The sequence below is a fragment of the Dermochelys coriacea genome, chromosome 4 (assembly GCF_009764565.3).
Source record: "Dermochelys coriacea isolate rDerCor1 chromosome 4, rDerCor1.pri.v4, whole genome shotgun sequence".
NCBI classification, from domain to species: domain Eukaryota; kingdom Metazoa; phylum Chordata; order Testudines; family Dermochelyidae; genus Dermochelys; species Dermochelys coriacea.
The window spans coordinates 14930209-14951970 of NC_050071.1; the positions used below are offsets into that span (position 1 = coordinate 14930209).

A 21762-nucleotide genomic window follows, 5' to 3' on the forward strand; every position below is an offset into this window, starting at 1 on the left:
GCAAAATGGAGCAAACACTGACTAGACATCCTGTAGAACAGTTTTTCCTGTGCCTAACAAGGTAGATTTTTGGGAAAAGCGTTTGACATTCATTGTTCAGACATCGTCACACCACCAGCTAATATGACCGCCTTAACCCCTGCACCCATGAGGTTGGCTCTAGAGGAAGTATTCCATCTTCCTCATCACAAAGACATGGAGCGTAAGTTATAGTCAAAGTCTTAGATACCAACTCTGCACGTTCAGAAGCAATTTTTTCAATCCTCTAGAAACTTACGCTCCCTCCATCTTCTTTGTACTGTTTCTTAACGGAGATACTTCTTCACCAGTTCACAAAAGAAGTCAATTCAAGTATTAAGAGCTGAGCCACCAAATAATAGTAGTCATAATATAATTAAATTCAACAATCGAAGGGGAAGGATGGTACCAAAAAGCAAACAAACACAGTGACACTAAACTTTTGAAAAGAGAGAAGGCAATAAAATGAGAGGACTACCCCAAAAAGCTGCAAAAATCAAAAGTAAAGAAAACAAAATCCTTAGATTTGTTTTGAATGTTACCCAAGGATAGAACAGTCTCAAAAGGCACACACGGTGCTGAACAAGAAGAGAAGCAGAAAGGTGAGCGGTAAGCCAGTATGACTCGATAGCAAGGTCCAAGACATTATTCAAGACAAGTAGATGTCCTTCAAAATTTGGAAACCTACACCTAGTAAAGGATTAAAAGAAGCATAACTACAGTAGGCAATAGGCAAGAAGGAAATTCAGAGATTAGATGGAATTCAAACACAAATAGTTAAAAGGTATAACAAGAAATTCTGTAAAAATATCAGGAGCAGGAAGCCTGTGAAACAATCAATCAAAGGTTGCTGGATCACCAGATTAAAGAGTGCAATTAAAGAAGATAAGGAAATCAGTGAGAAGCTAAAATGATTTTTTTCATACAACAAGAACAAGCAAACTTTCAATTAAATTAAAAGGTGGCAAATTCAAAGCCTCTAAAATAAAGTACTTTTTCACCCAACATGTAATTAGACTGTGAAACTAACTGCCCACAGAATGTCATTGAGGTCAGTAACTTGGCTTGATTCAGGAAGAGACTGGACATTTATATGGACAACAAGAACATCCAAAGTTATAATAGTTAATGCTAAAAAAAATTCTGGAAGGAGTATTTAGACTCATGCTTCAGAGGTTAAGCCCACCTTTAAAATATTTTAGATTAGGATAACACCTAATGTTGGAGGGGCAAATTATCCCACATCTGCCTGCTACAAGGTTCTTAGACCTTCTTCTGAAGCATCTAGAGCTGGCCACTCTCACAGACAGGACAGAGGACTAGATGGACCTTGAATCTGACAGAGCATGGCACTTCTCACAGTAAGAGAAATTAAATTCAGTAGATCATCCCTTACTTTGAAATCAAAGGTGTAATTGGTGTAAGGCATCAAGTTGTTTTCATAGGCGCTCTTGAGCTGGAAGCCATGCGTGATTCTTCCTTCAGAAGCCCCATTTTTTCCACTGCCGCTGAAGTTCATGAGACACTCATTGTAACGCAGCTCTTTGAAGTCCTTATGGTTGTCAGCTACTATGCCATTGCTTAAGTACTCCACAACACCTGTTTGCAAAACAATGATGCAATTAGTTGTTTTAATTAATTATTGAAATACAACATGTATCATATTTAAATACCTTAGGTTAAGAACCATGTTGAGACCATGGTCTCCAAATAAGTGCATATATATCAGCCAGTTTTTTCTTTTTTAAGTCTCCTTTAGTGAGGTCTGACTTCCTGAGTGCATCTATATAATGAAGGGGTTCACCACCATATTTGACAGCATAAGCATTTCAAAATCCTGAGCACAGTAAGAATACTAACCATACTATGGCAGCCAGCACTAAGAGTAAGTTTTCTTGTATATTTCTCCTCGATTACAGAGTTAAATATCAGAAGTACTACAGTATATCCATCTCAAGTTTCTGCCCTCATTTTATTTCGTCAGCTTTTCACCCAGAGCGCAATAAACCATGAACTCCGAATTCCTAAATATTATCACTCCTCAAGCTCTTAGTCCAAAACAGGCATACCACACTTCAGATACATAATAATTATTACTACTGTATCAAACTTGAGTTGAAATATATCAACCCTTGCTTTTTTTATTATACTCAATGTTTACCAAATCTTGCACATGACCAATACTTAAAGTGCTAACAACATACTGAAAGGTATTTGATATCTACTCAAATAGAGGAGTTATATTAACTGGTTTGGGAATTTTCAACCACAAATGGATTTTATTAAGAAAGCTTTCCACAATAATAATAATGGATATACTGGCATACCATGCAAATGTCGGCTGGAAAGGATATACTGGTATACCATGCAAATATTCTAATAAAAATCAAAAGTGAAAAAAGACAATAGTAACAGTGATGAACCATTTCTAAATACCTGAATCGGGCAGTGAGTTAAGATCCGCACACAGCACCAGAGGGATAGAATTAGGATCTGCTGCTGGACTGCCAGGCCTGATGGAGGCTTTCTCAAGGACATTTTTCAGTTCTGAGACAAACATCATAGTCTGAATGAGTTTTACATCCGAGTATTCAGGGTCCCAATGCATGTGGGCATTTGCCACAATAAGCAACTGTTTGTCCACAGCATGAAGTGGCTTCATACCTGGATTAAAAAGTTTTTAATAAAAAGTCAGTTAGGTGAATGTATTAAATTCCACCTCGTTACAGATAATGCAAAATTACTGCCACTCCTGTATCAGCTAAAAATGGAGATAAATTGAAAAGAAATACTCTTACTTTCACAACTGGAAAAAAAGGTAAGTCTCACAACAAATTAAATAAAGCTCTATCCCAACTAACAATACTGTTTCATATTAACTTTATTTGGTTACAAGTCTCATAATACAAACTTTTGGATATATGAGGCAAATGGTAACTGGAAAGACTATCAACGGTCTAATCTGAGAGAATTAGAACAACTCCTAAGTGTACTAAAAAAAAGGATATTAAATTAAGCGTCAACTATAATTCATGCTACGTCTTCCAAACACTGGCACAATTATGTGAATTACAGCAGCAGATAAAAGCTCGGACAACAGCAGTGATAAAATTACTTACCCATTTAGCAGTGCTATAAGCACTGCTGTGTTGTGTACCACCACTTCAGACCGTCTTTGGAATACACTGCTTGGAAATTCTGCATTCTTGGCAACTCAACCCATTGTTATCATAACTTGCACCCTCCCCCTCAACGGGAAATTTTTCAGAGTGGCAGTAGGTCTGACAATTTATCAATCCCCAATTACTAGAGGGGAACCACCTGAATTTTGGGTTCTTTTAATAGAATAAAATTAAAGCAGAAAAAGCCACCTGAAATTCCTCACCATTCAGTGTTTTAATACAGGAATGCAGAAGTTTTTCAGATTGGTTCTTACCTATTGGTATAGCAATTTGTTCGCTAAGAAAAGGCCAAGCTCTTGGTTAGGGTCTATTGCTGAAACAGTACAGCTAGGGCTTTTATTTTCCTAAGAACTGAGAGACTGCAGACAAGACAGGAGATGAAGTTACAGAAAAAGACTCTTCCTGTATTGCAATTAGAGACTGCCTATTAATTTCAGGGCTATATAAAAAAGGCCACAAAATTGGAAGGTGACAAAAAAGAGAGTCATGTGACTCTTTGATGACATTTGTGAGACATCACTGATCAATCATCCTTTATTAAAAGCCTGTTTGATAGCCAGTTAGGAACATCAGCACTGCCACAGAGACACCGTGAAGGATTAAATAAAGAGGAAAGAGAGACATCACTAACAACTATTGGGGGAGAGAGAGAGAGGTCTGTACTCCTGTCTGGGAAAAAGTAAAGTAAAATCAGCGTAGGAAAGAATGAGAGTCTTGAGTAGAATACCAAATGCCTGACGCTCCTCTTAAAACTTCTTGATGTGAAACAGTTAAAATATATTTTTCAAAACAACTTGTGTCATACCTAATCTCAGAGTGACCAGAAAATTTCCCATTTTATAAGAGCTTTATCAAAGTAGTCTACTGAACAGTGCTCCCTTGCAAATGTTTGGCCAAGGATCTTGTATGCAGTAATATCTTACACAACTAGTCTACAGAGGAGCAATTCACTTAAAAAAAAAAATGTACATCTAAACAAATACTGCCCATTATCAATGCATAGAATAGCAGTGGTGGTTATACTGACCTGCTCCAAATAATTCTTTGTGCACCTCTAACACCACAGCAACTCCAATGTTGTCCTTTGTCATCACTCTGTTTAACATAGCTTCTGAACCTTCAGAGTTCGCCATTGCCACCTGGTTAAACTCCACTGTGTGCTTCTGCACCAATGTAAATCTGAGTAAAGACAAAACACACAGCAACTATGTACAGCATTATCCATAAGCAGGCAGTTGCATTAAAAACATTTTAAAGTTTACCATAAACATCCAATTTATAATTCTCTGTGTAGTTCCCAAAGCCGCCAAATGAGATCAGGGGCCTATTGTCACTCACTCTCAGACACTCTAAAAGGCTGTCCTGCCCCTAAATGCACACAACCTAAAAAAGGCCAGGGAAAATGAAGGATGGATAAGGTAAAATATATGCAATTTATTTTCAGACGTTTGTTTTGTTTTAACTATAGCAAGGAAAGTTTGCTACACATAGGGTCAGATAGACAATTATATGATGTCTCAGATTTCTTATAGGTGTCATGGTAAAGATGAGTGTTGAGGTTTGTTCTTAGTGTCTCTGTGCATCCATCTCTAACAGACAACCCTTATCCAAAACTGCCTGAGCCATTCCAAACATGGAACATTTCAACCCAAAAAGGCAAACTTTTTTTTAAAAAGGTATGAATTGTAGTTACAATGGAAGCAACACATAACCTTAAATTATGGCAGGTTATAGCCATCAACACACTATAAATCAGGGAGAATAAAGTCTCACTGATGCAAGATGTGCAAAATCTCACAAATCATTTGCCAAAGGAGGAAAAGGATTATGTGCAGCGCTGCTTTCCCCACCCGACCTACAGTTTCTGGTATTTACAGCACAAAACTATAGCTCTCTTCACAAAACAAAGATTACAAAAGAGTACCCACTTTATAGTCAGAATACAGACGGTGGGCCTATGTCTGCAACAAACCTCTAGATGTAAAAAAACTATACAGGCAAAGACAGATTATGCAGATGTTAGAAATTTAGTATCAGTACAGTGAAGCTATTCCATTAATTCAGTTCATATCCCTTTCTTGGAGGGGAATACTTTGTGTATAATCTGAAAGGTACCATTGTAAGTACACCACTAACAGAAGCACAACTCTGTAATTTGACAATGAAAGAAATGTACTTCATATTAATTTCAATTTTTAGCTTTAAAGCATACTAATTTGGTTGCAACCCATTGCAGCAACTGATAGTTTCATTAATTTTTTTTCAGACCTAAGGAAAAATGTTTCCAGTGCTGCAGTTTGATTCTTTACATTAATAAAAAAAGAAGGTATCTGTGAAGCTGCCCCTTACTTTTCAGTTTTGAAGAATATTGCACAGCCGTCCACATGCTTTCTCTCCTGCTCAGACATGATTTTGGCACGTGACTTTGGAGAAAAAAATCCATCATACCCACGCTCTTTTAATGCTGGCAGAAAGAGGGTGAAGTATTGCTCTGTTTCCACTTCCTAGAATTCAATACAATTAACATTACAATAAGAAAATTTGTGACAGGCTAGTAAAATAAGTAAATGCTCCCACCACTCTATGTACACAACCAATACAAGCATATGTTGCCATATAACTTCTTGCCAAAATCACACATTTATGTTGCTTACACAGAACATTTTAGACAAGTTCTCTGACATATGAGAAATAGATTGGGATTCCTGGACATCAAAATTAAAAGGAAGTTTTAAGAAGGGAAAGTGGCAGGTGTATTTTGAGAAGTTGCCCTGAACATCAATAGGAAACCACACCAGTTATTTTTGACAGCTAAAAAGTGGATTATCTCCTAGGTTAAAAAGTCTTATAATGCAAAAGCCATTAGTGTTTGGCTTGGTGACCTCTCTTTTACTAAAGGGTTCTCCCCATTCTAGAACAATGTATTTTCTTGGAGACCAAACACCACTACTACTCAGCTTGTGTCAGCTTTTTAATTCAAGCGGCTATTTTCTTCCTGTGTGATGGTTTTTATTCTTATATACACTATATCTTGTTTAAAAACAAAAACCAGATAATCTTTAAAGCCAGCACCACTTAACTGTACTCAATGCTTAGGATAAACTCCTACCAACATGATAGCAACATATGTCCCAGTTCAGCAAATCACAGCTTAACTTTTAAGTGTGTGTGTAGTCCTCTTTGATTTCAACTGGACTGCTCACATGTTTGAAGTTAAGCATATACACAAGTGCTACGCTGGATAGGAGTCACAGCAGGGGATTGGAGGAAACAGCTTTTTGGTTAAAACACAATTTCTTCCTTTACTCAGCAAAGCCTGTTGATGTATAACAACCCAAGTAGTAAAATATTTATGAGGCTTATAGATAGTAAGTATAAATTCTAATGCAAGGTATGCATTAGTTTAGCTAATTTTCTATCATTTTAAAATGAAAAGGTAACTATGCACACATTCTGTAATGACCACTTTGAGGTTCACCATTAACAGTTAGGATAAAAAGCTTTGAACAGAATATTGGCTCAAAAGGTATTCTTCTGTTTTCAGATAGAACCCAAAAAAGTGATGTTTTGTTATTGTTACCTGAAGACTAATGATATCTGCATCCCAGTTCACGATTTCTTCCATGATTCCCTTTTTTCTATACTCCCAATTTAATGCCCAGGACGGGCAGTAGCCATATAGCTGCCGGGTGGCATATTTATCACATAACACATTGTAACACATCACTGTGAATGAAGCTAGAACGAAACATAAGGGAGTTACTTATGAATATAGATAAAACATAGCATCTTTTCTTAAGATACATATTATTTTATGTTACATCCCCTATGTTGGAGAGGGAGTCAATATCTAAATAAGAGCACTGGGTTTTCCCCCTAAGAGTTTAATTAACTGGAGTTATAGAATCAACAACTGGCATACAAGGCTAAACTCTGGGGAAAAACCTCTCACTTGCATGTGCAAAATATGCATCTGTTTGTGCAAAAGGTAATTGTTCACAGAGTTCTTAGTTGCTTAGCCTACGTTTGCACTATTATCCATTTTGGGCATACTGAAACCTGGAAACAACTATTGTTAAAATAAAGTACAGTTGTCGATGCATATATGCATCTCCCACTGACATCAATGGGAGTTGCAAATGAAACCGATACGTCAATCAGGTCCCTATTTTAGGGTTTGTTTTGCACTTTTGTGACTCAGCAAGAATCCGGAGGAGCCAATGGTTCTCTACAGGATTTTTGTTTGGGAAAAGCAAGGAATATAGCAGAAATAATTGCTAACTGAGCCGAGAGCTAATATCTATTGCTTTAGCTACTTTAAGGAGGCAGGAGATTAATTTAAAAACAAACAAAAGGTTAAACAGCGCAGGAAGGTGATGTATGCATGCCCAGCAGAAGTCTAAATATAGCAGAAATGTCACGAATAACCTTTTTGGAGAAAACACTGACAATGTTCCATCCATATTACAGAGAGTTACAACTATAAACCTGTTAAAAAAAGAAATCCTAACAGAATCACTGGCAGTCTTAATTATTCGCTCCACTAATGGCATGGTTGCGATACTGTGCATCTGAAATCCCTTCATTCTCTGAAGACCCTATCGTGTTATCACTAAAGTAATGCATTTCGGTTTGAACAGAAAGTAGTATTCATGTTCTAAAGCGAGTAATTTTATTAACAAGAACAAAAAGGAGAGAGAGAGAGAGAGAGAGAGAGAGAGAGAGAGAGAGAGAGAGGAACTTGTACTAGGCCAAGGAAAGCTGTTCCATTTTTAATTTTTTTTTTCCTTTAAGAGGATGTTTGCAGTGCAGTACAAACAGCAGCAGAGGGCACCAAACTAACTTCAGTACCAGGCATTCCTGTGCTTCTCCTATTGCAGATGAAGAACCCAGGGGAGCAGAGAGAAGGAAAGGGAAAAAACAAACACACACAGATCCAAGGGCTTCTGGAACTACATTTAGTAGCAGTCTAGAGGCATTGCCTGTGGTTATTTGTGTGCTGTTATTTTAGGATTTTCGCTATTTCTCTGAAATGGCCATTTAAGTTTCCTTGGTTTAAGTCAAACTGAGTTTGGTATCTGCCTCATCAGGGCAGTCACTGGCTGTACACCTAGGACACACTGAACTCTGACCTTGGGAAGGTAACTGCTTTTGCAAGTGAAAAGCACAGGCTAGGCTGTGGTATTCTTCTCAACCGGTGTCACAAAACACATAGAGGGGGCCATTGTGGGCACAGGGAAGAACCCAAGACAGCAATATACCTTCACGGCTATTTTTTTAAACTTAAATGCTCTGTATGATTTAGAGATTGCTGCAGTCAGTTAGCAATAATCTAAACAGATCTTGGCCATAGAATAAATTGTAGAAAGTTTAAAAATATATTGTTATTTTTAGACTGACCCAAATTTTAAAAACAAGACTTACGCTTAATACTTTCAGTTAAGTACAAACATTTGAAGTGTTTTTCAAATGTCAGCAAAGCATTGACGGAAAAGGAGGGAGAAAGGCCACAAAATTACCTGAGGGCAGAATTTGGTCTCGTTCTTTTAAAGTAATCCACGGCCTTGAAGGCAGCTGCTCTGGATGAACTGAAATTACAAGAGTGATTCATTAAATTTAGGGTTTATAAATATCTATGGAAGTCACTATCTTAACTTACAGTCAAGCTGATGGCTCAGCAGCATTGCTCCATACTGTGCTAGACAAACCCAGGGAGGAGATATGCCTCAATCACATGAAATTCCAAAGCCTGTTTAGGCTCAAGGAAAGAAAGAGGGGTATGAAGAGTCATACAAAGGCCTAAAAATTGTAAGTGCAATAAAATAGCAAATTCAGCAATCACATAGCTTCTCCATGGTTTCTCAGCACTTGAGAATCCTCTGTTGCTGTTAATATGTCACAAGGCAGTCACTGAAACCCTTCTGCCCTGCAGCGAAGTTGCCATTTGACCAAATTTTCTCATCTGGTATTGTTACTGAAATCCCTCTCCCCAGGGACCTTATTTACACTATAGTCAGTTTGCATTTACTGCATGGGTGGCAATAAAACCACAAAGGACTCTGTCCAAGAAAAAAATCTTTTTAAAATGGTATTGAGGGAATTGTGTGTAACAATTTTACAACACATACCACTCGAGTCCAGGTGCGATGGATTGACTTTTCTTTACTCAATTTGCATATAAACTGCAGTTTCTAACAAACTGCACTAAAGAAAAGTTATGGAAAGTCATTAATGTTTAAAGAATGTCCTACCAAAGGTACCCCATAAATCTTACTAAGGTTTGTATTCAATCCTTCTTCAAAAAGACAAAGTCTTTTTGTAGACAGGACTACAAAGTAAATCTCTCAAATACACCAAATAATTTAAAAAAACCAAAACAACCTCTATTTCAGTTTATGTCCAAATATTTGGAGGAGGGAAACTGGACACAAGCTAAAATATTCAGCAGTGAATTAAGAGTGGCTAAGTTATAACCCCATAAGACAGGATTTAAAACAAATGTGTGAAATTCTTAATCACAGTGGTATTTCTGGACTGAAGTTTATGAGCACCTGAAATCATGCTGCTTGCAATCTGAATACAATAAGAGTGAAAAGTACCAAAATAGGAAACTGAAGCCCACTGTTTACTAATAAGGTCTAAAGCAGGGGTGCGCAAACTACAGTCTGCGGGCCACATCCGGCCCATCAGACCATTTAATCCGGCACTCTGCTCCAGCTGGAGAACAGGGTCGGGGGCTTGCCCCGCTCTGTGTGGCTCCCAGGAAGCAGGCGGCATGACCCCCTGTTCCAGCTCCTATGTAGTACACGGAGGCATGGCCAGGCGGCTCTGCATGCTGCCCCATCCGCAAGCGCCGCCCCTGTAGCTCCCATTGGCCACAGTTCCCGGCCAATGGGAGCTGCAGGGGTGGCGCCTGCAGACAGGGCAGCACACGCCTGGCTGCACCTGGGAGCCAGAGGAGGGACACGCTTCCAGGAGCTGCTTGCAGTACGTGCCACCCGGAGCCTGCACCTCTGAGCCCCCACTATGACCCAACAGCCTGCCCCATCCCTGATCCCCATCCCGCCCTCCAAACCCCTCGGTCCCAGCCCGGAGCATCCTCCTGCATCCCAAACCCCTCATCCCTGGCCCCACCCCCAGCCGGAGCACTCACATCCCTTCCCTACCCCAATCCCCTGATCCTCCTCCCACCTTACAAATCCTTCGGTCCCAGCCTAGAGCCCTGTCCTGCACCCCAAAACCTTCACACACATCCCACACTGCAACCCAGAGTCCCCCCCCATACACACCCTGAACGCATCATTTCTGGCCCCACCCCAGAGCCCTAGCCCCATCCTGCACCCCTATCATCAATTTTGTGAGCATTCATGGCCCGCCATACAATTTCCATACCCCAATATGGCCCTCAGGCCAAAAAGTTTGCCCACCCTGGTCTAAAACAAGGACTGTGACCGTGAAAGCCTTTCCCACGTCACCCAGCAAATGTACCTCAACTTCTCCGGATGAAAGGACAGTTTGGTTCCTTGTCAAATTAATCCTTGTCTCTACTGAGACTGCCAACAATTATGCCTGTGTTTATTGATTTAGGAGACAGTGATGCTCACCAACTTCTTTTGGATGTGCAGATCCCTTCAGGAAGAGCTTTAGGAAAGCCAAAACCTTTTGTCATTACTGATCAGTTCTGGACTCACACCAGTGATCTAGCGGTAAAGGGCACCATATTCCATACACTAAACCCAAGCCATCCAGCTACCTAGGAAGCTAGATTTCTTCATGCTCTACTGCAGGTTATATCTGTTACAATACTACTACATCCATTTTGTTATTTTAGTGGAGGGAATCCCTGGACTCGATAGTAACATAAAAGAAGCTGGAAGTGATTCAGAAACTCAGACCCTCAATTTAATGCTATCAAATACAAGTGGAAGCGTTTGGCAGTTCGTTATGTATATCAAACTAAACTTTTGGATGTGTTACCTGCTAGATTGTCAAGCATGTAGTTCAGTAGCTTTCGTGTTCCATCTGGGTCCTGGTACAGGCTGAGAATATCCTGTGATAAAGGATTGCCTGAAAGAGATTCAGAACAAAAATGGGATAATTAGCTACCTGAATCAAAACTTGCACTGCAACTGGACTTTCCTGAAAGGGAATAGCTCCCCCAGGAGGGGATGGACAAGATGATCCACTAGGTCTTTTCCATTTCCAATTCTATTATCATAATGATGGATGACAGAGAAATAGCTAGCAAAGATAATAGTATACTTTCCTTTCATTTCAACTGAGCAGTAACTTAAGTGGTTTAGTTTTTACTTCAAACTTGCTAAAAACATTTATTTTCAGATTCGGAAATCATGCACTTAATTATTGCATAAAAACATTTTTTTCTGATTTTTTTTTTAAAGTAGTGAGGGAAGGACAAAATGAGCAGTTTGAGGACACAGATAAGCTTCTTGTAGCAAAATGTGCAATGCCACTATGTCATGACACGTACACTCAAACTGCACCATTAAACACATGCACAGGTGGGTGGGCACTGCTCTGGGGCAAATGTTAAGTCTCGCTGAGGCAAATGCTTGATACCATTCTCAAGCTTTCCCAGGCTGCACGCATTTCATATTACAAAGCCCAAAAGCTTCAAAAATCTGAACTGAAGGTAAGCGCCAGCAATTATACTTTCCAACAATTTCTGAGTAAAAGAGAGAGGCTTCAGGAGAAACAGCCTCACAATGCACTTCCTAACTGTGCATGCATGCAGAATGCATCTCTTCCCAAGAGCACCCAGACTGAAGGATTTTGAAACTTTGTATAAACTATGCACTGTGCATGCTCTAACAGTTATGCCAAACTGAAAATCAAAACTGATTTTTCCTCAAACCCAGAGAATACTCTTCTGCCCAGTGTGGAGTATTTTACTCGCAGAGTTTCAACTTTCAAAGTTCAGTCTTTTACTACTGTCCTGTAGGAGACTTCATTCATCCTTGCTTATCTCAAATATGGCTGAAAGCATTTTGTTTAATTTTCCAAATTTAGCAAACTTTGGACACAGACCAAGTTATAAACAAAAAGTTTAACAAAACAAAACAAAACACCAAAAAATAAATTTATGAATAGGGTTACTAGAAATCTGCAGGACATTTTGCCAAATTCAAAAAGTTTTGGGAATTTTCCCCCTAAAAATACACGTCCTCGAACTACAAACCCTAATGTAATAAATACTCTCTTTATCAGGGAAGTATATCTATTTTTACTTAAATTAGTCAGCCAGTTTTTGCTCATCTAAAACAACCTCCACTGCCCTGAAGTCTCATCTACTCTCCCCTTCCAAAAGCATTCATAATCCCTCTAGAGTTTCTTTCTTGCCATCTCAGCCTCCCGTACGTTGAAGGCCAAATATATATATATTTTTTAAGAATGCTGAATTATTTTCATATGGAGAACCTGAAATATCCTTCCAGTGGAACATGTGCAGGAGAATATTTTTTTAAAGTAAAAATGTAAATCCTATTTTTGGACTAAGACAGGGTGCTATCAGAACACTATGCAATACTATTTTGCTAGAAAAGGGAAATTTCCACAACTTGGCTCTTGTCCAGTTCTGTTCCCTGCAATGCTTGCTTTTTGTTTTGTACATCCTCCCAAAAAGTTATACATCTTCTAAGGAAATATTGATTTTTATTAGAAGACTAGAATTCAGACTAAATTGTTATTAACTTACAATCAGAATATTCTTAATAACCCCTCTACATTCCTCACAAGTAGTCCGTCATACCTATTATTGTGAATTCCACACTCTTGCTCAGTGCATAGGATGGGAATAAGAATATCCAGATTCATAAAGACTGATTTGGTAGCCTTTCTATAATTTAATTGTTCTGTTTCAAGTTAAGCGTTAAAATAATATTCCCGCAAAGAACAACAGTCATCTAAATAAAGCTGTTAGTAGATTCGATGTGGATAAGCATTTTTATTATAAAATAATGTTTCAGTATGATTTATACAGTTCTATTTATTAGGTATAATTTTGTTCTAGGAGTGGGGGGCGGGGGGAGAAGGTCTCTGGAGCAAATACAGCAGAAGCAGCCACGCATGCCACAAATGTAGATGATGACTTGCTTTGGAAGGGAGTTTTAAAATACCATGGAAAGCTACAGAACCCAAAAATATCCATCAGGAGAATTATCAGAAGTGCACTTACCTTTCAAACCTAGGGTTTGTAGCTGGAAGAGCCGTCCAAGTTCATAAGGCAAAACCCGTAAGAGATTGTTATTTAAAAGCAATTCCCTGCAATAGATGAAAAAGGAGTTTATTAGCATCATTTTAGGAGGATTATTCTCATGACATTATATGCTGTGATACTCTTGAGGGATGCGTACTTTGGTTTTAAAATGGTTACACTTTCTATAAATAAGATTACAGTCCTTTACATCTCTAAGTTCAAAGATAAGGAACTAAATACCAAAATACATCAGAGAAAGGAGACAGCATACATACACAGGGTCTCTAGTTTAGGAAGCATGAAACTACATTAATTTTTGTACTGACCTCTGAAGGTCACGTAAATGGGATAAGGAAAAAAAAAATCTTTTTTTAAATTGAGTAAGCATTTTACTTGGAAAGGAAGAAGTGCTACTTGTGGCTAGTTGAAAGGGTTTTTTTTTATTTGCAAGCTGGCTGAAAGCCAGCATTGAACATTTGTAGCAATGGACCTTAGCTCAATGTAATTAGTGAATTATCCATGCAAAACATTAATCAGCCATTTGGGGAATACTTTAAAACACAAAATAAAATATTCAGGGTTTTGGAGGTTTAATGCTAAAGAGGATCCCTTAAAAATAAAAATAATTTGCCTTGCATGTCTATATTAATGCAAGTCTTAAGAGTTTTTCAGAAAAATCTATTCAACAAGTTCAAGGACAAAGTTCAGGTTCACTTGTTCAAAAATGCATCATTGACAGACTCTTGGGAAGTTAACCAGGGCAACGCTTCTCACCTGAGAGATACCATGTTTCCTAGTTCTGCTGGTAAACTTCTGAGTTTGTTGGATGATAGATCCAGGTAAACCAGATTATGGAGCTTGGCAATATCAGGTGGAATGCGCGCAAGATTATTGTCATTGAGGTGTAGAGCAGTCAAGTGAGTCAGTGACCAAAGTGACGTACTTAAGCACCGCACTCTACCTAAAAGAGAAAGTGTAAAGAACTAGGTCTTCAAACAGCATTTTATTATGTCAATACAATAGGCACAAGTCATTGGGGAATGGAGGGGTACTTTTAATGTACTGCATGGAAAAATCAGATGTGTAAATCCCATGCCTGGTAATAGAATAGAATTTTGATTTCTTACTCTAAATACTGTATATACTCGACCATAAGCCAGTTCGTTTATAAGCCAACCCCCCTCCTCCCCCAGATGGATAAGTAAAAATGGAAATTTTTTATGACCTATTCATAAACCGACCCTATAATTCAGGGGTCGGCAAACTTTGGCTCCTGGGCCATCAGGATACGCCACTGGCGGGCAGAGACTGTTTGTTTACCTCTAGCATCTGCAGGCATGGAGGTAAACCTAAGTAAACAAACTATCCCGGCCTGCCAGCTGCTTACCCGACAGGCCAGGACAGCAACTGGTGGGGACATTTTTGGGGGAGAAGCTGAGGGTCAGGGGAGTAACCGCTGTGACCACCCCCCACATACTCTCTCCATCCCATCCCTTCCCACCTTATCTGGGGAGGGCCAGGGGAGGATGTCTCTGGCCTGACTGGAGCTGCTCCAGAAGGTGGATGGTGCGGCCGCAGCATGTTCTGATGGGCTGGACAGCACAGCCGCAGCCTGCTCTGGCGGCGCGGCCACAGCCTGCTCTGGCGGCTGGGTCTAAGCGTGGCACAGCTGCAACCACCTTCCAGTCCCGGAGCTGCAGCTGCTTTGGAGGCTGGGGGGAGAGCAGCATGGCCAGAAGTGGAAAGACTCTGGCCTCGCCTCTTCCCTTCTGGCTCTCCTTGCTCTCTCTGTTGGGGGGAGGGGCTGTGTCCCACCTCTCCCGCTCTCTATACCTGTTCATAAGCCGACCCCCTTCTCTGATGCTTCCCTTTTTTACTAAAAAAATTTGGTGTATGAACGAGTATATACAGTAAGTGCTGAAATATACCCCAGGAGGAAGAACTGAACTCACTCATCAGAATTTATCTGTAACATTTCATTACTAACAGGTTTTAAATGACCATCCAACACTAATTTTGAGTAGGAAGGAGAAATGGAAAGAAAGAAAAAAGCAGAAGCAAATTTTGCAAGTTAGTTTTTAACCAAATCTATTCACACTCAAAACATGACAGTGTTTTGAGGCTAAACTGGAAATTCTCTTGAGTGATCCTAGAAGTCAGGTGTTTTTCCTTAATTATGTTCTCTCCCTTCTCTGAAACAGAGCACCTTTATAAGAGAAGAGTTCATATCAGTATTACTATACATTAGAGCTATTCCTAATCAGCAATTTAGCCGTGCCAAGATTTGAAAAAACTCACCCGAGATTTCTAATTCTGCCCATTGAGACTTCTTCCCATTGGCTACCTCCTCTGCTGACATGATGGTGTAAATTCTGCGAGGATCTGGAGGATCATATTTTTCCTTTGGCATCCCTGTTAGTCTGAAAGATTGTCATGACTATTACAGTACATAGGTGAAACAACAGATTTTCATTTTAAAAGCAAGCCATCTGACAGATTACACTCCATCAGCTTGCATCTGCAAAAATGCGTGTACTTCAATGGTACTTCTCACAGCGCATAAACAAAGTTAAGCATGTGCTCATGTCTTTGCAGAATCAGGGCCAACATTGGAAAGGGGAGTTTCTTCCATGGAAGTTTGGTTTCTAAAGTCAGAATAATTGCATTACTGTATACTGATCGACTAGCAGAATTTCAAGAGTATTCCAGAATATCCATCTCACTACCCCAAATCTACTAACCCAAACCACTGCATTGCTATTGGACACATCATCATGGAGCAGTTGAGACAACTACTCCTTCCTACAGAAAACAAGAATACAAACAAGGAAAAGTCTTCAGATTAGTGTATGTAATTCACAGCAATTTAATTTCCAGGTATACAAGTCCTTTTTTCAAGTTTCAGATTCAAAATCATTTGTAATTTGAATCTGTGTAGGTGCATTAAACACATTTTTGCTTTCTATAAATCCTTATGCTTTTCTTCTGCTTTGTGCCTGCCAATGTTTAAATCAAGTGTCTCTTACGCTACCTAGGATTGGTGAAATTGAAAGGTTGAAGGTAAATTTCCATTCGCATTATTATTTAATTACAGGGTTAGAGTCAATCCAGCAATTAAATTTTCCAATTATCTCACATGCTTTATAGTCTTAAAACTGAGCTTGCGTTTACCTTGAATGGTGCCTTAGAATGTGCGCTAACTGCTTATGCTAAACTATCTGTTTAACCTTGTATTTAGCTGTGACAATATGAGTACATTTCCCAGACCTGAGGAAGAGCTCTGTGCAGTTCAAAAGCTTGTTGCTTTCACAAACAGAAGTTGGTCCAATAAAAGATATTACCTCACCCACTTTGTCTCTCCAAGTTCAAATGATGCAAGTTTTCAGCAGAGTGGAGAGCTCTGAAATTCCATTCCAGTAAAAAAGATTAATATATTTTAGGTATCACGTGGTGAGAAGTGGTTCTCTCGATACACTCTTTTAGACTGTGCTGAACAACAAAAATAAAGGCTTTTGATTCATAACAATTATAATCTATGGAATTGTTTTTACACACAACACATGTATACCTTGATTTCCTGGAATTTTGAGCAAAGTGGTCCACAGAATGCATGCTTTCCTTAGTAATTATGCTCCTAGTATATTTGAAAATGTTAAAGTAATTGTAACTTCTTTGGTTTGCTGAAATGACAACTCAAAAAACCTATGAAGCATTTGAGGAAGCTAGTTCAAATTATTTCAGCCAGTCCAATCAATAAGTGTTGTCCATCTCTGATTCATCAGCTAATTGATCATTCACTATTTAGAAGCTATTCTTCCAAATTCAGGGCTTCCATTGGTAGAACAGACAAAATAGAACTTTAGAGCGATACGGTGGGTGAGTTACAAAGCTCGTCTCTCTCACCACTAGAAGTTGATCCAATAAAAGATATTACCTCACCCACCTTGTGTCTCTAATATCCTGACACCGACACGGCTACACCAGTGCATAAAACAGAACTTTGGCATTTTAAATGGAAAGGCCTGAGTTATCAAAGCTTTCCTTTGAGCAACCGTCTCAGTCAGACAGAAAACAAACCTTCTTATGACGAACTCACAGTAAAATTTCATTTAAGAGAAATCTGAACAAAGGTTTCAAATATCTTAAAAGTACACAGCAGTATTCAAACCAAAGTGCTAATGACAGTGAACTTCTGCTGACAGACGAAGTTGTATTGCAATAGAAGGGCTATACTAAGAGGATTCTATACTCATGTTGCTCATATGCAGCAATTTCATTCATCCATGAACTGAAGAGCCTAAGCAAGGACACAGCATTGGTCATGAGTAAATCAGATCCTGGTTTTCAGAGTCTGAATATTAGGATTTTGCTAATGACTGATTCCAGGTTACAGATTTCGCTGTTGTACTGCTAAGTCTCCAAAACCATTCATGTAATACAGCAGCGCACTGCCCCAATTCCAATAAGGAGATTCCTCCAGTCCTATCTGGGACTCCAAAAAGAAGCTCTTCTTTCCACAGTATTTACAAGGTTCCTTGCTTTCAGACATGCACTAGGCTAACTTACATTACAGTGAGTCTATAGCTCCTTCTGTATTTTACTAGCACCACTCAAGCACACCAGAGAGATTCTACAAAGTAATGAGGCACTAGCAGCACCAGGGTCCAAGTCCTCTGTATGTGGCAGGCTCTCAAACTCACAGGCTTTGCCAGCCTTGGAGTGCGAGACCCAGATTCTAATCCCTGCTGGGAGGGGCACTGTGATACCACCAACCCCAATATGTAATAATTCAAGATCAGGGCCCGACTGCGTTAGATGCTGTACAAACACACAATAAGACAGTCCATGCCTTGAAGAGCTGTAGGTTAGTACTGTAGCGAGTAATGTTGTAATGTGTTACCATTATTTGAAGTTGATTCCTTAATAGGAAATGAAACTTTATAACCTAGAAATATTTTATTTGGACTTATGTACATCTCTGCAGGGGGGCAACATAAGGTCAATTGGGATGCCAGTAAGTGATGAAGAATTTATGGTAGAGGGGCACTATTTGGATCCCTTAACTGTTCTTTTTCAGACATTTTAACGGGATTTTTTAAGTACAGATTTTTAATAAAGAAAGTATTAATATTGGTTTTGAGTGTTTACTGAAAAATTTAATGTTTCTGTGGAGCCCAAAGTCTTTAAACACAATAAAGTCAATCCATTCTGGTTCCAAATGGACATGAAGTATTCTATGTCACTTCCTGTAAGAGGGGTAGTCCTGCTGTTGGCCAAAACTTCCCCATCTCTTCTAATGTGCAATTACTTTAGTTAGTTGGCTGCTACTCTTCACCCCATAAGCCCCATATTTTGCTGCTGCTGTATCAGGGTCCAGTGATTCTTATATTTATTTAAAACTTAGTATACCATGCTTAAAACTGAATATTCAGTGCATCATCATCATAATTTAAATCAGTGTAGCTGCAACCCTGGTTTTGAGACTAATGCTATATATGAAACCAACCTATGTTCAACTTGGTTATGGCCTGCACACCAGTTTGAGGACCGTTAAAGTATTCTAAGACATCAGGATCTTTATTGTATGTCTGTTAGGTTGCGGGAGCAAAGCTCCTAGATCTGGCTGTGTGAAAGCAGGTAGATGTACATTCTGGTCCTCAGCAAGAATTCTGAACCATTATAAAATGGTAATTACAGTAGCTGGAGCTGAATGCTCAATGAGATGGACTCATCTGATATCATTTCCTGATATCTGCTGGGAGAGCAATACAGCGGTGCATAGACAATCCAGGAAGTTTTTGGAAAGCGTAGGGGACAATTTCCTGGTGCAAGTGCTAGGGGAGCCAACTAGGGGGAGCGCTTTTCTTGACCTGCTGCTCACAAACCGGGTAGAATTAGTGGGGGAAGCAAAAGTGGATGGGAATCTGGGAGGCAGTGACCATGAGTTGGTTGAGTTCAGGATCCTGACGCAGGGAAGAAAGGTAAGCAGCAGGATACGGACCCTGGACTTCAGGAAAGCAGACTTTGACTCCCTCAGGGAACAGATGGCCAGGATCCCCTGGGGGACTAACATGAAAGGGAAGGGAGTCCAGGAGAGCTGGCTGTATTTCAAGGAATCCCTGTTGAGGTTACAGGGACAAACCATCCCGATGAGTCGAAAGAATAGTAAATATGGCAGGCGACCAGCTTGGCTTAATGGTGAAATCCTAGCGGATCTTAAACATAAAAAAGAAGCTTACAAGAAGTGGAAGCTTGGACATATGACCAGGGAAGAGTATAAAAATATTGCTCGGGCATGTAGGAAAGATATCAGGAGGGCCAAATCGCACCTGGAGCTGCAGCTAGCAAGAGATGTCAAGAGTAACAAGAAGGGTTTCTTCAGGTATGTTGGCAACAAGAAGAAAGCCAAGGAAAGTGTGGGCCCCTTACTGAATGAGGGAGGCAAGCTAGTGACAGAGGATGTGGAAAAAGCTAATGTACTCAATGCTTTTTTTGCCTCTGTTTTCACTAACAAGGTCAGCTCCCAGACTGCTGTGCTGGGCAACACAAAATGGGGAAGAGATGGCCAGCCCTCTGTAGAGATAGAGGTGGTTAGGGACTATTTAGAAAAGCTGGACGTGCACAAGTCCATGGGGCCGGACGAATTGCATCCGAGAGTGCTGAGGGAATTGGCGGCTGTGATTGCAGAGCCCTTGGCCATTATCTTTGAAAACTCGTGGCGAACGGGGGAAGTCCCGGATGACTGGAAAAAGGCTAATGTAGTGCCCATCTTTAAAAAAGGGAAGAAGGAGGATCCTGGGAACTACAGGCCGGTCAGCCTCACCTCAGTCCCTGGAAAAATCATGGAGCAGGTCCTCAAAGAATCAATCCTGAAGCACTTAGAGGAGAGGAAAGTGATCAGGAACAGTCAGCATGGATTCACCAAGGGAAGGTCATGCCTGACTAATCTAATCGCCTTTTATGATGAGATTACTGGTTCTGTGGATGAAGGGAAAGCAGTGGATGTATTGTTTCTTGACTTTAGCAAAGCTTTTGACACGGTCTCCCACAGCATTCTTGTCAGCAAGTTAAGGAAGTATGGGCTGGATGAATGCACTATAAGGTGGGTAGAAAGCTGGCTAGATTGTCGGGCTCAACGGGTAGTGATCAATGGCTCCATGTCTAGTTGGCAGCCGGTGTCAAGTGGAGTGCCCCAGGGGTCGGTCCTGGGGCCCGTTTTGTTCAATATCTTCATAAATGATCTGGAGGATGGTGTGGATTGCACTCTCAGCAAATTTGCGGATGATACTAAACTGGGAGGAGTGGTAGATACGCTGGAGGGGAGGGATAGGATACAGAAGGACCTAGACAAATTGGAGGATTGGGCCAAAAGAAATCTAATGAGGTTCAATAAGGATAAATGCAGGGTCCTGCACTTAGGATGGAAGAATCCAATGCACCGCTACAGACTAGGGACCGAATGGCTCGGCAGCAGTTCTGCGGAAAAGGACCTAGGGGTGACAGTGGACGAGAAGCTGGATATGAGTCAGCAGTGTGCCCTTGTTGCCAAGAAGGCCAATGGCATTTTGGGTTGTATAAGTAGGGGCATAGCGAGCAGATCGAGGGACGTGATCGTTCCCCTCTATTCGACACTGGTGAGGCCTCATCTGGAGTACTGTGTCCAGTTTTGGGCCCCACACTACAGGAAGGATGTGGATAAATTGGAAAGAGTACAACGAAGGGCAACGAAAATGATTAGGGGTCTAGAGCACATGACTTATGAGGAGAGGCTGAGGGAGCTGGGATTGTTTAGTCTGCAGAAGAGAAGAATGAGGGGGGATTTGATAGCTGCTTTCAACTACCTGAAAGGGGGTTTCAAAGAGGATGGCTCTAGACTGTTCTCAATGGTAGCAGATGACAGAACGAGGAGTAATGGTCTCAAGTTGCAATGGGGGAGGTTTAGATTGGATATTAGGAAAAACTTTTTCACTAAGAGGGTGGTGAAACACTGGAATGCGTTACCTAGGGAGGTGGTAGAATCTCCTTCCTTAGAGGTTTTTAAGGTCAGGCTTGACAAAGCCCTAGCTGGGATGATTTAACTGGGACTTGGTCCTGCTTTGAGCAGGGGGTTGGACTAGATGACCTTCTGGGGTCCCTTCCAACCCTGATATTCTATGATTCTATGATTCTATGACTGTGTTCAAGCGGTCTTTTCCAGCTCTAATTTCTAGAACAGGGTAATGTTACAGAATTAGATTCGCGCAGTTTAAGTTTATACTAAGTTTCTGTATATAAAAAAAGACATACACAGTTAGGGGGAAAAGGTTGGCAACACTTTCCTACTGCTTCTCGAAACATATTTTTCAA

The 21762-nt window shown here is 40.2% G+C and overlaps 1 protein-coding gene across 2 annotated transcripts in view; it reads right to left on the reverse strand.

Moving 5' to 3' along the window:
• Positions 1 to 21762, reverse strand: part of CNOT6L (CCR4-NOT transcription complex subunit 6 like) — a 65267-nt gene that overhangs the window by 2606 nt on the left and 40899 nt on the right. For both annotated transcript variants that reach the window (XM_038400013.2, XM_043513043.1), the window contains exons 2-11: positions 15715 to 15836; positions 14191 to 14377; positions 13396 to 13481; positions 11178 to 11267; positions 8720 to 8788; positions 6781 to 6938; positions 5550 to 5704; positions 4228 to 4379; positions 2455 to 2682; positions 1415 to 1617 (exon numbers count right to left, since the gene is read on the reverse strand). In XM_038400013.2, the coding sequence (XP_038255941.1) occupies positions 1415 to 1617; positions 2455 to 2682; positions 4228 to 4379; positions 5550 to 5704; positions 6781 to 6938; positions 8720 to 8788; positions 11178 to 11267; positions 13396 to 13481; positions 14191 to 14377; positions 15715 to 15826 (1440 nt within the window). In that variant the 5' untranslated portion in view covers positions 15827 to 15836. The remainder of the gene's footprint in view (positions 1 to 1414; positions 1618 to 2454; positions 2683 to 4227; positions 4380 to 5549; positions 5705 to 6780; positions 6939 to 8719; positions 8789 to 11177; positions 11268 to 13395; positions 13482 to 14190; positions 14378 to 15714; positions 15837 to 21762) is intronic.